The sequence below is a fragment of the Heteronotia binoei genome, chromosome 11, assembly GCF_032191835.1.
Source record: "Heteronotia binoei isolate CCM8104 ecotype False Entrance Well chromosome 11, APGP_CSIRO_Hbin_v1, whole genome shotgun sequence".
NCBI classification, from domain to species: domain Eukaryota; kingdom Metazoa; phylum Chordata; class Lepidosauria; order Squamata; family Gekkonidae; genus Heteronotia; species Heteronotia binoei.
The window spans coordinates 84,556,206-84,573,772 of record NC_083233.1 but is presented as its reverse complement, the minus strand read 5'-3'; the positions used below and the strand labels follow the sequence as shown (position 1 = coordinate 84,573,772).

Below are 17,567 nucleotides of genomic sequence, written 5' to 3'. Positions count from 1 at the left end.
GACACAGAGTGTTGGACTGGATGGGCCATTGGCCTGATCCAACAAGGCTTGTCTGATGTTCTTATGTGACACAGAGTGCTGGACTGGATGGGCCACTGGCCTGATCCAACATGGCTTGTCTGATGTTCTTATGTGACACAGAGTGTTGGACTGGAGGGGCCATTGGCCTGATCCAACATGGCTTCTCTTATGTGACACAGAGTGTTTGACAGACTGGGCCATTGGCCTGATCCAACAGGGCTTCTCTTACAGTCTAATGTCATAAGTGGACTGCCACAAAGGGTGGCTGCAGCCGTGGGCTTAAGTGGCAGTAAATGGAAGCAAAAACAGAGAAGACTCTTGCAGCACCTTAAAGATGTTTTTATTCTAGTGAACTCCTTCATGAGCTGCAACCCACTTCCGCGGCTCTGGATTCCTGTTCCTCTTGGCCTGCCGAAGGCCACTAGTGACAAGGTCTTCCTGGACCCCCCAGGTTCCAAGCCAGCATGCCCTGCAGCATCTAAAGTCGTTGGAGGGAGGACTGTCTTGCTTGGAGTCCGCTGGCAGGAAGCAGGATGCTGAACCTGTGGTCTCACCCAGCAGCTCTCTGCATTGTCTCAGGAGCAGACAAACCAAGAGCTGCCCACAATGCTGGTTTTATTGCTTTCAGTTACCTGGGAAATATCAAACGGCAAAAGCTCATCACAATTCATAGTGCAATGTTAGGAGGGGAGCTTTTTCTTCTTCACCTTTTCTTCCAGGTTGGCAAAATATTTCATTTTGGCCAATATTTTTTTTGCTTTCTGAAAATCATCTGCAATTCAAGGAAAAAAGCAGGGTTTTAAAAATGTCATTTACACATTTCTATGTTGCTTTTCCATACATACATTTATTCATTTATTTTATTTGGCTTATATCCTGGCCTTTTCCTGCAAAGCAGGCTGACATCAGAGATCCAACAATTAAAATGGTTAAGAACAAATTACAATTTCAATATGAACTGGCTAAAAATACAGACAAGACTTAAAACCAGATACTCTACCTTGACAGTCAGGGCCTATCGATCCAAAAGCTCATCAGATCTCTCTCTCTCTCTGCATTTGTATACAGTGACAGGAACCAACACAGCAATTCAATCACTTTTGGAACTGAGCTGCTCTTGCCAGAAGGCATTTCTGTACAAACTTACTCCTACATCTAGCAGAACTACCTAATATGTGCCCTGTTGTATGTATTCACAAGAGGAAAGCAAGCAAGCACAATGGCACAAGTGCCAAGGATTTCCCGCTACCTGCAGTCCAGACTGGCTCACAAGCCCCGTGAATGCAGCAGCGCATCTGACAAGCCCTTGTAGAGGAAGGGTGGGAATGACCTACCTTGGTCAAAGGCTTGGCCTACATCTTTGGCCAGCTCCTCTTGTTTAGCTAGTTGGGAACAAATAAGAGAGAAATGGAATTCAGATTATAGGCACTTTCAGCCTCACCAATGCTGCGAAAAGAGATCTGGGGAAAGTCAGTGGGGAGCTTCCAAGGTAGCTAAAACAGCGAGAAATGTGTGCTTTGAACATGAAGGAAGCCGCTAGGCTTTAACAAGTTACAGCTTTCACAAAGAATGTCTCACTTAAGGCACTTAGAAATAAGAACGTCCTCTGATCGTCTAACATTACAGCAGGTGCGTGCGTGTACACACACACACACACACACACTGCAAATGTCATCAGCTCAGCCTGGAATTCTTTCTCACTCCATCATTAATACTCTGTAATTGTTTTAACTATTTTATAAGTATAATTGATGTAATGTGTGTTTTATGTTGTGAGCCGCCCTGAGCCTGCCCCGGCGGGGAGGGCGGGATAGAAATAAAAAATTATTATTATTATTATTATCTCATAAAGAGAACCCCGCTGGATCAGACCAGGGAGGGTCCATCTAGTCCAGCCTCCTGTCTCACACAGTGGCCAGCCAGTGCCTCTGGAGGGCCAACAACAGGGCAGAGAGGCAGAGGCCTTCCCCTGAGAAGAGCATCATAAGAGCCTTGCTAGATCAGACCAGTGAGGGTCCATCTAGTCCAGCCTCCTGTCTCACACAGTGGCCAGCCAGTTCCTCTGGAAGACCAACAAGACACAGAGGCTGAAGCCTTTCCCTGATGTTGATGGCACTGGTCTACAGGGGTTGACTGCCCCTGGATGTGGAAACCACTTGACATGACTTCACATGATTCCTGCATAGAACATGATGGCTGCACTGGGGGTTTCCTTCTTCAGCACAGCTGGCACTGATTTCTACACAAATGTATCACTAGTCCAATGTTTACAGGTTAATAAGGATTATATAAATTTCAATTCATATAGAGAGTTGCACACAACAATACTTGTTCTGCAGGTTAATGGGCAAAAATGATAAATGCAGAGCTAGCTCTGACTTCCCATTAGAGTAAACAGCACCTCCACAGTTTCTGCACAGAAACCTCTCCTAGCACAAGCCTCTCCCAAACCTGCTATGTAGCTTTCCATCTCTTCTGTTGCATCTTCATTGTTCGTTTCTGTCAGTTTCTCATTAATTTCCATGATTTCTGAGAGGAATTCAGGATCTGCCTCACAGTCTGTTCCTTTCTCCAGCTCCACCCCATTTAACTCCAGCTGGTAATGAAGAGCACAACTCTGTTTAGAGCTTCCTCATCTAAAGGTGGCTTTCCTGCAAATGCAGCCACCCTCCCCGATGCTGTGCAAGGCATTTAACCCTAAGGGAGTGCCTCTGTAAAGAGCTGCCACAGTCGACTGTTTTGTAGTTTCCGCTGACACGAACCCTCTATGTCATTTGTTACATGGCTGGGTTTGACATAAATGCCACTTTGTCAAGCCAGGTCACATAATGCCAGGTACCGGAGATACAGACTGCATAAAGGACAGCTCAACCACGTGGCATCAAAACATTAAATAGAAATTACTCTTTTTCAACATTTATATAAGAAATTATTCCATAATAAGCAACAGTTACACAGAGCAAATTGACCTGTGTTTGTCTAATATTTTCCTAAGTACAAAACACCACATTGTTATTGTGACCTGGTATAGCTGGGAGAGTTTTAGGACACTGCTCGACTAGAGTGCTGCTTCCAAGAATAATACCGCATTTGGGCTGTGAAGCCATAGCTGAAGAAGGTCTTAGGACTGAAACCGGTTCCTCTTGCATCCTCGACATTTCCGTGCACACACCGGAGGGCTTCCAGCAGGGAACTGCTGCTGACTTGTGGACTTTACAAAAGGAGTTTTGAACTTTGGTCACAATAGTTATATGGTGTTTTGTGCTTTGGAAAGTACTAGAGGCTAGACAAACACAAGTCATTAGGGTTTGTAGAATCTTTCGGGATCAAGTGCCATGTTCTACTGGAGAAAGTTTTCCTTCCAGACGTTTCGTTCTCAGCTGCGGAGAACATCCTCATCTCCACAGCTGAGAACGAAACGTCTGGAAGGAAAACTTTCTCCAGTAGAACACGGCACCTGATCCCGAAAGATTCTACAAACCCTAATGATGTTACCAGCCCTGAAAACCTGAATTCTTTGATAAACACAAGTCAGTTTCTACTGTGCAGCTGTTGTTCATTATGGAATCACAACTTATATAAACGTTGAAAAACAAAAATTTCTGCTTAATGTTTTGCTTCCCCAGGTTCTGCGTTGTCTTGAGCTGGACTGTGGAGCTCTGGGTTCTTCTATCTGATCTCAGTAAGGCGGACAACAGCCGGGAAGCTCTGCACTGGTGTCCCTTCAGGGCTGGAGGGGGTGCCCTGAACCCACCCCCCTTGGTGGGCCGCCCAGACCCTCCCCCCGCCGCTGCTTGAGGGTGGGGTGAGGTGGCTCAGCTGTCTGACCCCTGCCTGGCACCAGTTGCTGGCGGGCACCGAAGAGCCCCCACCCCACCCCCTGGGCCTGATATGCTGGACCTCCCCCACCGCTGCCCCCCCTCCCGGGAGGCCTCCTCATGCCCCCCGCCCCTCCCCCCCAGGATGGTGGTGGAGCTCACTAGGTAGAGTCCGCGGCTGAGGGGGGTGCGGAGGGTGCTGTAGGCCGTGTTGACCAGCGCCGAGTGCTGCTCCGAGAAGCCCTGCTCCGTCTGGGAAGAGGGGAGAAAAGAGCATGGTCAGTCCCTCTCCCTCCCTCCCCCCCCCCACCCCCACATCTCCCCTCCCGACCTGGGGCCTGCGGCTGAAGAGGTCTGGGTGGAGGCGGCGCTGGAGGCTGCGGAACCGCTGCTGGAGTTCGGCCTCGTCCAGCCGGAAGGTGCGTGGGCTGCGGGGGGGGGGGGGAGCAGAGAGAGGGGCGTCAGTCTGTGAGGAGGGGGGAGGGAGGGATCCCCTCAGGCGCCCTCCCCCCTCTGGCGAACTCCCCCCCACGCCCTCCCCCCTCCAGCGCCCTCCTCCCCACTCTGGCACCCTCCCCCCTCTGGCGCCCTGCCCTTATGCCCTCCTCCCTCCGGCACCCTCCCCCCCTGGTGCCCTCCCTCCCATGCCCTCCTCCCCCCTTAGGTGCCCTCCCCTCCATGCCCTCCTCCCCTTTTAGGTGCCCTCCCTCCCCCGGCACCCTCCCCTAGGGTTGCTAAGTCCAATTCAAGAAATATCTGGGGACTTTGGGGGTGGAGCCAGGAGACTTTGGGGGTGGAGCCAAGATCAAGGCTGTGACAAGCATAATTGAACTCCAAGGGAGTTCTGGTCATCACATTTAAAGAGACGGCACGCCTTTTAAATGCCTTCTTTCCATAGGAAATAATGAAGGATAGGGGTCACCTTCTTTTGGGACTCATAGAATTGGACCCCCTGGTCCAATCCTTTTGAAACTTGGGAGATATTTTGGGGAGAGGCACAAGATGCTATACTGAAAATTTGGTGCCTCTACCCCAAAAAGCAGCCCCCCCAGAGCCCCAGATACCTGCGGATCAATTCTCCATTATTTTCTATGGGAATAAATCTCCCCAGGGAATAGCAGAGTTCCCGGCAGACATTCCCCTCCCCTCCCCCGCTTTCTGACCACCCTGAAGGGGGGGGGAGGACCTCCAAACCGGGGGACCCCCCCCCCCCAGACGCACCACCCGAGGAGGCGGAAGAGGTCGGCGGCGGCGTCCGGGGGCTGCAGGGCTTGGCAGGCCGGGCAGAAGCGGGGAGGCGCCGCGGCGGAGAGCGGGGGGAAGGGCCGGCCGCAGCTCCAGCAGGAGAAGCCCCGCAGCGCCCCCGCGCCCCTCCACGCCCGCCCCAGGCCCCGCAGCGCCCACATCCCCGCCCGGGACTACCACTCCCGGCAGCCCCCGCGCCCCGGCCACGCCCCTTCCCGGCGGCCCCCGCGCGAGAGGGAAAGCGCGGGAAAGAGCGAGCGGGAGGCAGCGCCGCCATCATGGCCTCTCAGGGCAGCCAGGCCTCCGCCTCCGCCTCCTCCTCCTCCTCGTCCGGCACGCAGAGCTCGCTGGAGACGCTGCCCGGCCCGGCCCAGGAGACGCTGCCGCCCATCGCCGAGGAGGAGGAGCAGGAGCAGCCCTGGGGGCGCCTCTTCCCCCGCAGCCCCGGGTTCGCCGGCCTCGGTACGGGGGGGGGGGGGGGAGGACACGCCCCCTCTGGGGACACCTGGGCGGGGCCTGGGAAGCAGACTCCGCCCCCCGGTTGTGATGCTCCTAGGGTTGCCAAGTCCAATTCAAGAAATATCTGGGGACTTTGGGGGCGGAGCCAGGAGACTTTGGGGGTGGAGCCAGGAGACATTGGGGTGGAGCCAAGATCAAGGCTGTGACAAGCATCAATGAACTCCAAAGGGACTTCGGGCCATCGCATTTAAAGGGACAGCACACCTTTTCAATTCCTTCCATAGGAAATAATGAAGAATAGGGGCACCTTCTTTTGGGGCTCATAGCATTGGACCCCCTGTTCCAATCTTTTTGAAACTTGGAGGGTATTTTGGGGAGAGGCACTAGATGCTATGCTGAACATTTGGTGCCTCTACCCCAAAAACAGCCCCTCCAGAGCCCCAGATACCCGCAGATCAATTTTCCATGATTTTCTATGGGAATAAATCTCCATAGGGAATAATAGAGTTCCCAGCAGACATTTCCCTCCCCTCCCCCCGCTTTCTGATGACCCTGAAGTGGGGGGAGGGTCTCCAAACCGGGGGATCCCCTGCCCCCACCTGGGGGTTGGCAACCCTAGATGCTCCTCACACGTGTTTGGCCAAGATGCTGGTCGGGTCCGCCTTCTCAGAACTTGGACCAAGCCAGGTTAAAGCCACAGGTGACACTAGAAGGAGCGGCTTCCATTTGCCGATAATGTTTTCAAATCTTTGCTCCCCCCCAGACTGCCTGAACAATGAATACTGGTTTGGGAGAGACCCAAGTTGCGAATACAGTTTTACAAGCCTGAATCTGCCACACACAGAACTGTACAAACAGTACAGCAAGAAGCACTTCCGCATCTTCAGAGTAAGTTTGAGTCGCATCAGTTATTTCTTTTGCCTTAGAGACAGCAGATTTACCATTTCTCTGGATTTTCCTTAACATTTATTTGTTTAAAGCAATTCAATGCTTTGTTGTTCAGGCGCACAGTCAATTCCGACTCTTTGCAACCCCATGGACAAAGCCACGCCAGGCCCTCCTGTCTTCCACCATCCTACCAAGTCTGCTCAAATTCGTGTTTGGTACATCAATAACAAATCAGTAACAAAAGGTAGCAGTTCAATGCTACCTTTACCCAATTCAGGGTCTCCTAGGCAGCAAACATTAAAAAGCATTTCAGACCCATAAAAGCACACAACCAGCAAGGAGGACTAATAACAAGTTAGTGAGGTAACACAAAAAAGCCTTTGGCTGTTAATGAAAGAGAGGGACACATGGATCTTTCTGGGGAGGGCTTTCAGAGTTTCGGTGCCATGACTAAGAGGGCCCCTTCTTGGGTTGCTGCTGGTTTTGTCTCAATGAGGGGGTGCAATAAGATAATTATCCTTTATCCCATTAAGAAGCCTGTACCAATCAGTTTGTAAGAAACTTATTTTCTTTAGCTAATTGGCCATCAGTGTTCCTTTTAAGCTGAGTTAGTGTGAGCTAGCTCACAGATTTTTAACCTCCAGCTCACACATTTGTCTTAGCTCAGGAAAAATGGCTGCAGAGCACACTAATTGATGCAGTAGCTCACAACTTTAAGGCTCACAAAGTAGAATTTTTGCTCACAGGACTCTGCAGCTGAGAGGGAACATTGTTGGCCACATAGACTTCATAAAGGTTTATAAAGATAATGCCGACTGAGGGAGGCGGGGCAGCAAGGTATTTGCATGGGACAATAATTATGAGTTCTGTGTTTAACCTTGTACCAGCAAAACCAAAGAGAAATTTCAGAGAGCTAACAATCTAGTGGAAAAAAACCAACTGTTTTAAAATAATATAATAAAAATAGATACCTGTGCTAATGCTCTTTACAAGAGCTGAAAAGCCACATGCAAGAAAGTCAGATCCGCATTTCTCAAGCATAATTAAATAAATGAACTTTAAATTTATTTATTATTTATTTATTTGTTCGATTTATATCCCGCCCTACACCACCAAGGCGGGCTCAGGGCGGCTAATCAAATTTGAAATAACTATCTCATAATGTTTTGAAAGCATCAACTCCTTCAGAAAGAAGGATGATGGGGAGGGAAGGTGGCTCTGAGGTAGAGCATCAGGTCCCAGGTTCAGTCCCCAGCATCTCCAACTAAAAAGGGTCTAGGCAAATAGGCGTGAAAAACCTCACCTTGAGACCCTGGAGAGCTGCTGCCAGTCTGAGTAGACAAGACTGACTTATGAAACAAGGGTCTGATTCAGTATAAGGCAGCTTCATATCTTCATATGCTTCAGTGGAAACCTAATTAACTCTGCATGATGCTTCTTGTAGTTAAAGTGACAGCCGCTAATTTAGGTTATTATAACATGTGATGATTCAATATAGAAGTGATTGGTTCTCAAAATAATCATGCGACTACACTTAGGTGTGCTAAAATGTATCTGATAATACTCATTAATTTCCCTTCAGTGACATGTTTAGCACTTCCACTGGCAGCTACAAAGCAGTGATGGAGCTCCAACCCTCTGGAGCAGCCTGTCGGAAGGGTCAGGAGCTTGGCCATGCTGTTGTCCTTTAGAAAGGCCTGAGAGCCTGTTATTTTCAGGAGGGCTGTATGGTAGCTGGCAGCTGGTGCCTTATATTGAAGCCTTATGAGAGTTTCTCAGTTTAAACTTTCCCAACTGTTGGTGCCTTGCCTTGGGGCCCCTTTAGGTGTGGAGAATCTCTAAGTGGTCTAATAAAACCGTTTCTTGGTTGCGTTTGGCTGTCCGCAAGAATCAATACAACCGGAGGCTGATTCTGCATAGCCTTGAACCCTTATAAGTTCTGCCTGCGTAAGAGATGAACCACTCTTGTTCTCTTGGGGGCTCAGATGAAACAACTGCCTGGCTGTATTCAAGTGTGTTGTGTGTGGGGAAAAGTGCTGTGGGACTGAAGATAGGTTGTGATGCTTGGTGTGTAGCACAGCTGTGGCTGGCGCCTTGCCTTTCGGCACAGGGTGGTTAATTGTCCTTTCTCCAAGGAGCCAGGACCGAGAAACTCCCACGTGGCTTATATCGAAGACCACAGTGCAAATGGCACGTATGTCAACGGTCAACGCCTTGGAAAGGGGAACAAACTCCCCTTGACTCACAATGCTGAAATTGCTCTTGCTCTGCATCATAACAAAGGTAAGTGGGGTGCCTGCCTGGGGAGACTGTGGTTCTTCCACCCACGCTCGGGGGAGGACTGGTGCTGCTCGAGTTGCAAGCAAGCAGCTGCCTTCATAAATGAGGCTTGTGCACTGCTTTTCTTGTTTGCTTGAACTGGGTGTGTTTCTTGGGGTCATGGAAGGTCTGCTAACATTGTGAAAGAGGGTCCTCAGGGGAGGCATCTTCACCAATCTTCGTACCTGTTCTGCCACCCAGTCTTATGAAAAAGGTCTGAAAACCTTTTCCTGGATAATTTGCTTTGGAGAAAAGTGCTGAGGATACACATCCACAAAACAGCAGTCGTTTTGCTTGTTGACTGACTCTCTAGCATGCTGGGGAGATCAGAAGGCTTATTTTGCCTTGGCCATTCCTCAGACTGAGTAAAACAGCTTTTCGGGAGGGGTTCTCCTGTAACGATAGCAGGGCTAAGTCAAGGTGGTTCAGGAAAGTGCTTTATGAAGGGAGCAAACTGCGGACTACACCCACTGATTTGTAGAATGTGATATCTGTTGGCTGCATTTGCTACAGTGTTGTGGCTGCCGCACAACACTATATCCCGTGGCGCAGAGTGTTAATGCTGCAGCACTGCAGTCCTCAGTTCTGCTCACAACCTGAGTTCGATCCCAGCAGAAGCTGGTTTCAGGTAGCTGGATTGAGGTTGTCTCAGCCTTCCATCCTTCCGAGGTCGGTAAAATGAGTACCCAGCTTGCTGGGGGGGAAGTATAGATGACTGGGGAAGGCAAACCACCCCGTAAAAAGTCTGCCGTGAAAGCAACATCACCCCAGAGTCAGAAACGACTGGTGCTTGCACAGGAGACCTTTCCCCCTTCCTTTTCTGTGGCTGCACTGTTTCCTGCTGGCCTCATACTTTTTCTGCATGATATTTGCAGTGTGTCTTGTGTCCAATATGGTATGCTTGTTTCTTTAATCCTCATCATACTTCATTGCTTATTAGATTGTATTGAGTTAGAAAGGGGAGCCACAAACTGAATAAATAGTGATGGACCTTACAGAAACAACCATTATGTGTGGTCCTTTTCCACAGCATGTGGCAGAAATTCTTTCGTTCTGCAGGTGTTTTTCTCTCTCTGGAAAATAGTTACAGATGATTGGCTGTAACCACGGTTGATGATGCTTAGGAGTTAAATGCTCAGATCCAAACTGATCTGTGGTTGCTGCGTCCTTAGAATTATTTCCATTGCCTGGCCACACATGCACACACTTTAGATTCCACATGTTAATCACCCTTTGGGTGAAGAAGGACTTCCTTTTATCCGTTTTAACCTTGCTGAGCAGAAAGGTTTAAATGGATAAAAGGAAGTCCTTCTTCACCCAAAGGGTGATTAACATGTGGAATTCACTGCCACAGGAGGTGGTGGCGGCCGCAAGCATGGCCACCTTCAAGAGGGGGTTAGATAAAAATATGGAGCACAGGTCCATCAGTGGCTATTAGCCACAGTGTATGTGTGTATATAAATTTTTTTGCCACTGTGTGACACAGAGTGTTGGACTTGATGGGCCGTTGGCCTGATCCAACCTGGCTTCTCTTATGTTCTTATGTGACACAGAGTGTTGGACTGGACGGGCCATTGGCCTGATCCAACCTGGCTTCTCTTATATTCTTATGTGACACAGAGTGTTGGACTGGAGGGGCCACTAGCCTGATCCAACAGGGCTTCTCTTATGTTCTTATGTGACACAGAGTGTTGGACTTGATGGGCCGTTGGCCTGATCCAACATGGCTTCTCTTATGTTCTTATAGGAGTGATTGTTGTGGGAGTAAACTGGGAGCCAGGATGTTAGTAATAGTCAAGTTGCATTCTGTGTTTGCTTTCCCAGTGTTTGTATTTTCTGATGTTACGGTGGATGATCAGTCAGAGTACCCCAAGGAGCTCAGAGAGAAATACATCATCACAAAAACTTTGGGAAGGTAAGTTAGAGTAGTATTTGTGTTGCAAAATGTCGTTTTGGGATATTTTTTTCCTTGCTACATTTCCTGCGTGATGCTGCTCTTGGAGGTCTAGCATGTAGCAAAGCAGTTCTGTGGGCGAGCTTGTTCTCTTTCGTGGTGATGGGGCAAACCAGCCCTGAGGGCCACTACGGTGGTACCACTGGCCTGTTCCCTACACACATTCCATGGAGGAAAAAGCAGTGTGAAGCTGACTTCATGTATCAAGTGTGCTGGAGTCTCTACAAACCCCAGCAACGCCCACTGATCTGGCAGTGGTGCGTGGCAATGTCCCTCAGAGTGGTATGTACAGGCACTGCCAGTCACTGCCTGCAGATGCAGCTCACAATACCATCTCTACCCCCCCGCCCCCCAGAGTGCCAGAGTACAGGTAAAAAAGACCCAGCAACACGTAGAAAACAGTCCTATTGCAGCAGCCTTGGAGCCAGCATGCTTCAGGGCACCCACTTGCTGTTCACTGGGAGGCAGGGGGGGTGCCAAGCAGGGGGAGGGCCCCCAGCAAAGCCTGCTGGGAAGGGAGCTCTGTCATCCCCAGGCAGTCACTGGGGCAGCTTGACCAGGGCTCCTGGCTCATTCCTTATCTGGGAAGAGGCCAGAACGTATTGCCAACTGATGGGCCACCCCAGACATTTTATTTATTGGTCTGAAATGTTTCTGTGGTCCCAGGGCCAGGTACCATCTCGGCCAGCAGACTGTTCCACAAACCCTCCTTGACGCACTCAGAGGGCTCACTGTTGCCTCCAGCCCCCTTTTCGCCCTGAGATACCTGTGTGCATGCATGATCTGCCTGAGTTCACAGAATCAGCACTGCTGTCAGATGGCCATTTAGCCTCTGCTCCAAGGAAGGAGAGCCCACCAACTCCCAAGGAAGCCTGTTCCACTGAGGAACTGCTCAGTTCTTCCTAACGTTGAGTCGAAAACTTATGAACATAAGAACATAAGAGAAGCCATGTTGGATCAGGCCAGCGGCCCATCCAGTCCAACACTCTGTGTCACACAGTGGCAAAAAATTTTATATATACACACACACTGTGGCTAATAGCCACTGATGGACCTCTGCTTCATATTTTTATCTAAACCCCTCTTGAAGGTGGCTATACTTGTGGCCGCCACCACCTCCCGTGGCAGTGAATTCCACATGTTAATCACCCTTTGGGTGAAGAAGTACTTCCTTTTATCCGTTTTAACCTATCTGCTCAGCAATTTCATCGAATGCCTACGAGTTCTTGTATTGTGAGAAAGGGAGAAAAGTACTTCTTTCTCTACTTTCTCCATCCCATGCATTATCTTGTAAACCTCTATCATGTCACCCCGCAGTCGACGTTTCTCCAAGCTAAAGAGTCCCAAGCGTTTCAACCTTTCTTCATAGGGGAAGTGCTCCAGCCCTTTAATCATTCTAGTTGCCCTTTTCTGGACTTTCTCCAATGCTATAATATCCTTTTTGAGGTGCGGTGACCAGAACTACACACAGTACTCCAAATGAGACCGCACCATCGATTTATACAGGGGCATTATGATACTGGCTGATTTGTTTTCAGTTCCCTTCCTAATAATTCCCAGCATGGCGTTGGCCTTTTTTATTGCAAATGCACACTGTCTGGACATTTTCAGTGATTATCTACCACGACCCCAAGTTCTCTCTCTTGGTCAGTCTCTGCCAGTTCACACCCCATCAACTTGTATTTGTAGCTGGGATTCTTGGCCCCAATGTGCATTACTTTGCACTTGGCCACATTGAACTGCATCTGCCACGTTGACGCCCACTCACCCAGCCTCAACAGATCCCTTTGGAGTTCCTCACAATCCTCTCTGGTTCTCACCACCCTGAACAATTTAGTGTCATCCACAAACTTGGCCACTTTACTGCTCACTCCCAACTCTAAATCATTTATGAACAAGTTAAAGAGCATGGGACCCAGTACCGAGCCCTGCGGCACCCCACTGCTTATCGTCCTCCACTGCGAAGACTGCCCATTTATACTCACTCTCTGCTTCCTATTACTCAGCCAGTTTTTGATCCACAAGAGGACCTGTCCTTTTACTCCATGACTCTCAAGCTTTCTAAGGAGCCTTTGATGAGGAACTTTATCAAAAGCTTTCTGGAAGTCAAGGTAAACAACATCTATTGGGTCTCCTTTGTCCACATGTTTGTTCACCCCCTCAAAGAAATGTAACAGGTTAGTGAGGCAAGATCTTCCCTTGCAGAACCCATGCTGAGTCTTCCTCAATAACCCGTGTTCATCAATGTGCCTACTCATTCTGTCCTTGATAATGGTTTCTATCAACTTTCCCGGTATTGAAGTCAGACTGACTGGTCTGTAATTTCCCGGATCTCCTCTGGAACCCTTTTTAAAGATGGGGGTGACATTTGCTACCTTCCAGTCCTCAGGAATGGAGGCAGATTTCAATGAAAGATTACAGATTTTTGTTAGAAGATCCACAAGTTCAACTTTGAGTTCTTTCAAAACTCTCGGATGTATGCCATCCGGACCCGGTGACTTATTAGTTTTTAATTTGTCTATCAGTTGTAGGACCTCCTCTTTTGTCACCTCAGTCTGACTCAGGTCTTTCAACACCCCTTCCAAAATTAGTGGTTCTGGGGCGGGCAAAAAGTTCTCGTCTTCCACAGTGAAGACGGAGGCAAAAAATTCATTTAGCTTCTCAGCTTCTCAGCCATTTCCCTATCCTCCCTCAGTAATCCTTTTACCCCATGGTCATCCAAGAGCTCCACTGCCTCCCTGGCTGGTTTCCTACTTCTAACATATTTGAAGAAATTTTTATTGTTGGTCTTTATGTTTTTTGCAATATGCTCCTCATAGTCCCTTTTTGCCTGCCTGATCACAGTCTTGCATTTGATTTGCCACAGCCTGTGTTCCCTTTTACTAATCTCACTTGGACTGGTTTTCCACCGCTTAAAGGAGTCCTTCTTACCTTTTACAGCTTCCATTACTTTGTTTGTTACCCATGCAGGCCTTCTCTTATGCCTGTTTGTGCCTTTCCTAACTTGTGGTATGTATTTTATCTGAGCTTCTAGGATTATAGTTTTAAATAGTGTCCAAGCTTCCCCAAGGGTTTTGACCGTATGTACCTTTCCTTTCAGTTTTCTCCTCACATGCCTCCTCATCTCAGTGTATTTACCCCTTTTAAAGTTAAACGTGGTTGTGGCGGTCTTTTTGGACAACTCCCTATTTATACAAATGGTGAAATCAATAACATTATGGTCACTGCTCCCAAGCGGCGCAATCACTTTTACATCTCTCACCAGGTCTTGGGCATTACTTAGGACCAAATCCAGGATCGCCCCACCCCGGTAGGTTCTGAGACCATCTGCTCCATAGCACAGTCATTGAGAGCATCAAGAAACTCAATCTCTTTCTCTCGACCAGAACACATATTGACCCAATCAATCTGCGGGTAGTTAAAATCACCTATTACGACACAGTTTTTACGTTTAGCCGCTATTTTTAAGCCTTCCATCATATTATAATTTTGCTTTAATTTCAACCTGTTAGTTCTAATCCCACCTTCTGGGGCAACAGAAAACAATTCTCTAGGTGAGGACTAACCAGAGCAGAGCAAAGTAATACCATCACTTCACGTGATCTGGATACTACCATTGATACAGGCCAAAATTGCATTTGCCTTTTTAGTCACCGCATCACGCTGCTGGCTCATGATCACCCCTAGATCCTTTTCACACATACTACTGTCAAGGCAAGTCTCCCCCATGCTATAATTATGTATGAGATTTTTCCTACTTAAATGCAGAACTTTACCTTTATCCCTGTTAAAATTCATTTTGTTTTAGCCCATTTTTCCAGACTGTCATACCTATATCCTGACTCTGTATTCGGATATATTTGCTACCCCTCCCAATTTACTATCATCTGCAGATTTAATGAACATTCCCCCTATGCCTTCATCCAAATCATTTATGAAGATGTTAAACAGAACAGGTCCCAGGAGAGATCCTTGAGGCACTCCACATCATCCTCTCCAAGAGGATGAGGAACCATTTACAAGCACTCTTTGGGTGCAATCTGTCAACCAGTGACAGATCCACCTAACAGTAATAGGATCCAAGCCACATTTTACCAACTTCTCAACAAGAATATTATGTGAAACTTAACAAAAGCCTTACTGAAATCAAAATAAACTATGTCTACAGCATTCCCCTGATCATATGCTGAGCATCTGATCCTCCTCCCCTCTGGAAGGTTCGAATTGTATGTGTGTGCAAAGAGGATGCATTCCTTTGCCTGGTCATGCTCTCCCCATGGACACACACATGCACAAAAGGGACAGGTACTTTTCACTCTTCCCTCCCCCATTTGTGAAAGGGTCTTAGCTAGTCTGGGACTTGGGTTCTGGCAGCAGCAACAGCAGTTTGCCAGCATCTACTCAGGCCAACAAGACCCAGTGTTTTCACTCCTGTCTATGAAAACCAGGCTTATCTGGGCAGCTTGATAGTTCCCAGCCCCAGTATCTCCACAAGTACTGATAAATCACTTTAAACATTATCTCACCTGTGGCACCCCCAAATGGGATGAAAGGAAAGGAAAGGTCCTCTGTGCAAGCAACAGTCGTTTCCAACTCTGGGGTGACAGTGCTTTCACAATGTTTTCACAGCAGACTTTTTACAGGGTGGTTTGCCATTGCCTTCCCCAGTCATCTACGCTTTTCCCCCAGCAAGCTGGGGACTCATTTGACCAACCTCGGAAGGATGGAAGGATGAGTCAACCTTGAGCTGGCTACCTGAAAACCCAGCTTCCGCTGGGGATAGAACTCAGGTTGTGAGCAGAGCTTAGGACTGCAGTACTGCAGCTTTAACACTCTGCACCACGGGGCTCTTAAAATGGGATGAAATGATGTCAAATAATGTTTGATTAGGAATACGAACTCTTCAGTATCAAAGTCACATATGAAGAAGCAGAAGAGGGATGTTGTATGTGATTTCTGGGGCCTCTTGTTGTGTGTTGGATCTGAACGTTGCTACCCGTTTGCCTTTCCCAACCCTGTGTGGTGGCTGGAGCAGCCAGGCAGTGTAATGTGGAACTTGTTGTGTATTTCTTTCCAAGGATTTGTCATTTTAAAAAACCCTTGATTTTTCTGCTAGTGGTGCCTGTGGAGAGGTGAAGCTGGCATTTGAAAAGACCTCCTGTCGTAAAGTGGCTGTAAAAATAATAAATAAGTCAAGGTTTATGACAGATGCCTTGCCAGAGAATGTAAGTACACACACACATCTATCTTATCAAGAAGCCCGCTTAAAATCTACCAGGGACCGGGCCTTTTCTGTTATGGCCCCCTCCTGGTGGAACCAGCTGCCGGAAGAGGTGAGGGCCCTGCGGGACCTCGCCCAGTTCCGCAGGGCCTGTAAGACAACCCTCTTCCGGCTGGCCTATGACTAGCTGGTACAAGAAACCAAGTGTAGTTACACTAGATATCTGCTGTCCCTAATGTTTTAAATGGTTTAAATGTCTTAAAATTTTAAATGTATTAATTATTTTAACTGTTTTTATGCTTAATTCTTTTTATGTCAAATTCTTATGCTGTGAGCCGCCCTGAGCCACTTGTTGGGAAGGGTGGGATATCAATCATAAAATAGATAAATAAATATTCTAAGAGTCAACTGTGGCCTCATCTGCAGATACTGAAATCTGTGTACTGATGAGGTCATAGAAAAAGAAAACAGGTTTTCCTATAAAATTGGAGCCCCCACCCCCACCCCACCCCCGGTTTACAGAAAGACCTAAAAACAGAGGAGGAGGGGGGGTGTCTATAAGTACAGACTGAGTGGGGGAAAGGTGACTGTGACAAGCCAGTGCTGCCCCCACCCCACAGTGAAAGTGCAAGCAGGTGGGGAAGAGGAGTTGCAGCTCACCCCCACCACTGGGGAGAGGGGAAGAGCAGAAGTGTTGAGTTGAAGCTTAGCTAAGTGGAGGAAGAGGACAGGGAATTGCTGCTGTTTGCTAAACTGAAAGGGAAAAATCGGGGGGTCCACAAACCCCCTAAATTAAAAAAGCATGCAAAGCCTGTGAAGACCTCCTAACCCTCTCACACGCTGCCATTTCCGGAGATACCCAGCAATGGGGCACACAGACGCTTGCCGAAATCCTTGGACTTTTCAGCTAGATGCAGTGGCATACAGTTGGAGTGCAGTGGTAGAGTGGAAATGAGAGCGAGTGACTGGCAAAGTATGGCAGTGATGCTGCCAGGGACCTTTAAGCAGCTGAGGTTGGCAGTGGCAGCTAAGAAGAGAGCATGCTGGCTGCAGGTGCTCAAGGGCAAAATAGCCAGCAAAATAGCTGCGCAGATAAAAGCAGTCACACCCTCACTCCGAATCCTCTGGCTGCTGCAGCAAGCAAGGCAGACTTCATCCCACTTACTCCTCCCTGTTCCAGGTGGGTGGAAAGGAGCAGGCTGCAACAAAGGGGATTGGCTGCCATCCCTCCCCTTCCCCTCTCTCGGGTCTCCTTCCGTCTTCCAGCCCCCACAGCTGGGAACAATTTAAGCAAAGGAATCTCTGCTTCTCATCGGGTTGGATTAGTGGCAACAATAAAACACCAAGAGCGAGAATCATGCTTTATAAAACCTGTATGCAGTCCTGTCAAAAATTAAACAGGACTCTAAAACAAAAGCAGCTCAGGAAAGACGACACCCCCAATGTCGGCCTGCCAGCTCCAGATAGGAATTCCTAGAGATTGGGAGGGAGGAGCTGGGGGGCGGGGGGGTTCAACAGGCAGTAATGCCACAGAGTCCACTCTCCAAAGCAGCTGTTTGATCCAGGGGGACAGAGCTCTTGTCGTAATCTGGAGATGTCCAGGCCCACCGGTGGCTGACAGCCCTGGAATCACCGCAGAATC

At 48.5% G+C, this 17,567-nt stretch overlaps 2 protein-coding genes across 2 annotated transcripts in view; one reads left to right on the top strand and one right to left on the bottom strand.

Moving 5' to 3' along the window:
- Positions 1-344: 344 nt before the first annotated feature.
- Positions 345-5,245, bottom strand: HSCB (HscB mitochondrial iron-sulfur cluster cochaperone). The gene is made up of 6 exons (XM_060249194.1): positions 5,061-5,245; positions 4,171-4,267; positions 4,005-4,091; positions 2,473-2,620; positions 1,356-1,403; positions 345-793 (listed from the first exon to the last, which is right to left on the bottom strand). The coding sequence occupies exons 1-6, from the start codon at positions 5,243-5,245 to the stop codon at positions 702-704; spliced, it is 657 nt and encodes a 218-aa protein (XP_060105177.1). The 3' UTR covers positions 345-701.
- A 117-nt stretch (positions 5,246-5,362) lies between these two features.
- CHEK2 (checkpoint kinase 2) overlaps positions 5,363-17,567 on the top strand; it is a 33,936-nt gene continuing 21,731 nt past the window's right edge. The window contains exons 1-5 of the mRNA XM_060249193.1: positions 5,363-5,546; positions 6,214-6,431; positions 8,567-8,714; positions 10,575-10,665; positions 15,821-15,929. Coding sequence (XP_060105176.1) covers positions 5,363-5,546; positions 6,214-6,431; positions 8,567-8,714; positions 10,575-10,665; positions 15,821-15,929 — 750 coding nt within the window. The remainder of the gene's footprint in view (positions 5,547-6,213; positions 6,432-8,566; positions 8,715-10,574; positions 10,666-15,820; positions 15,930-17,567) is intronic.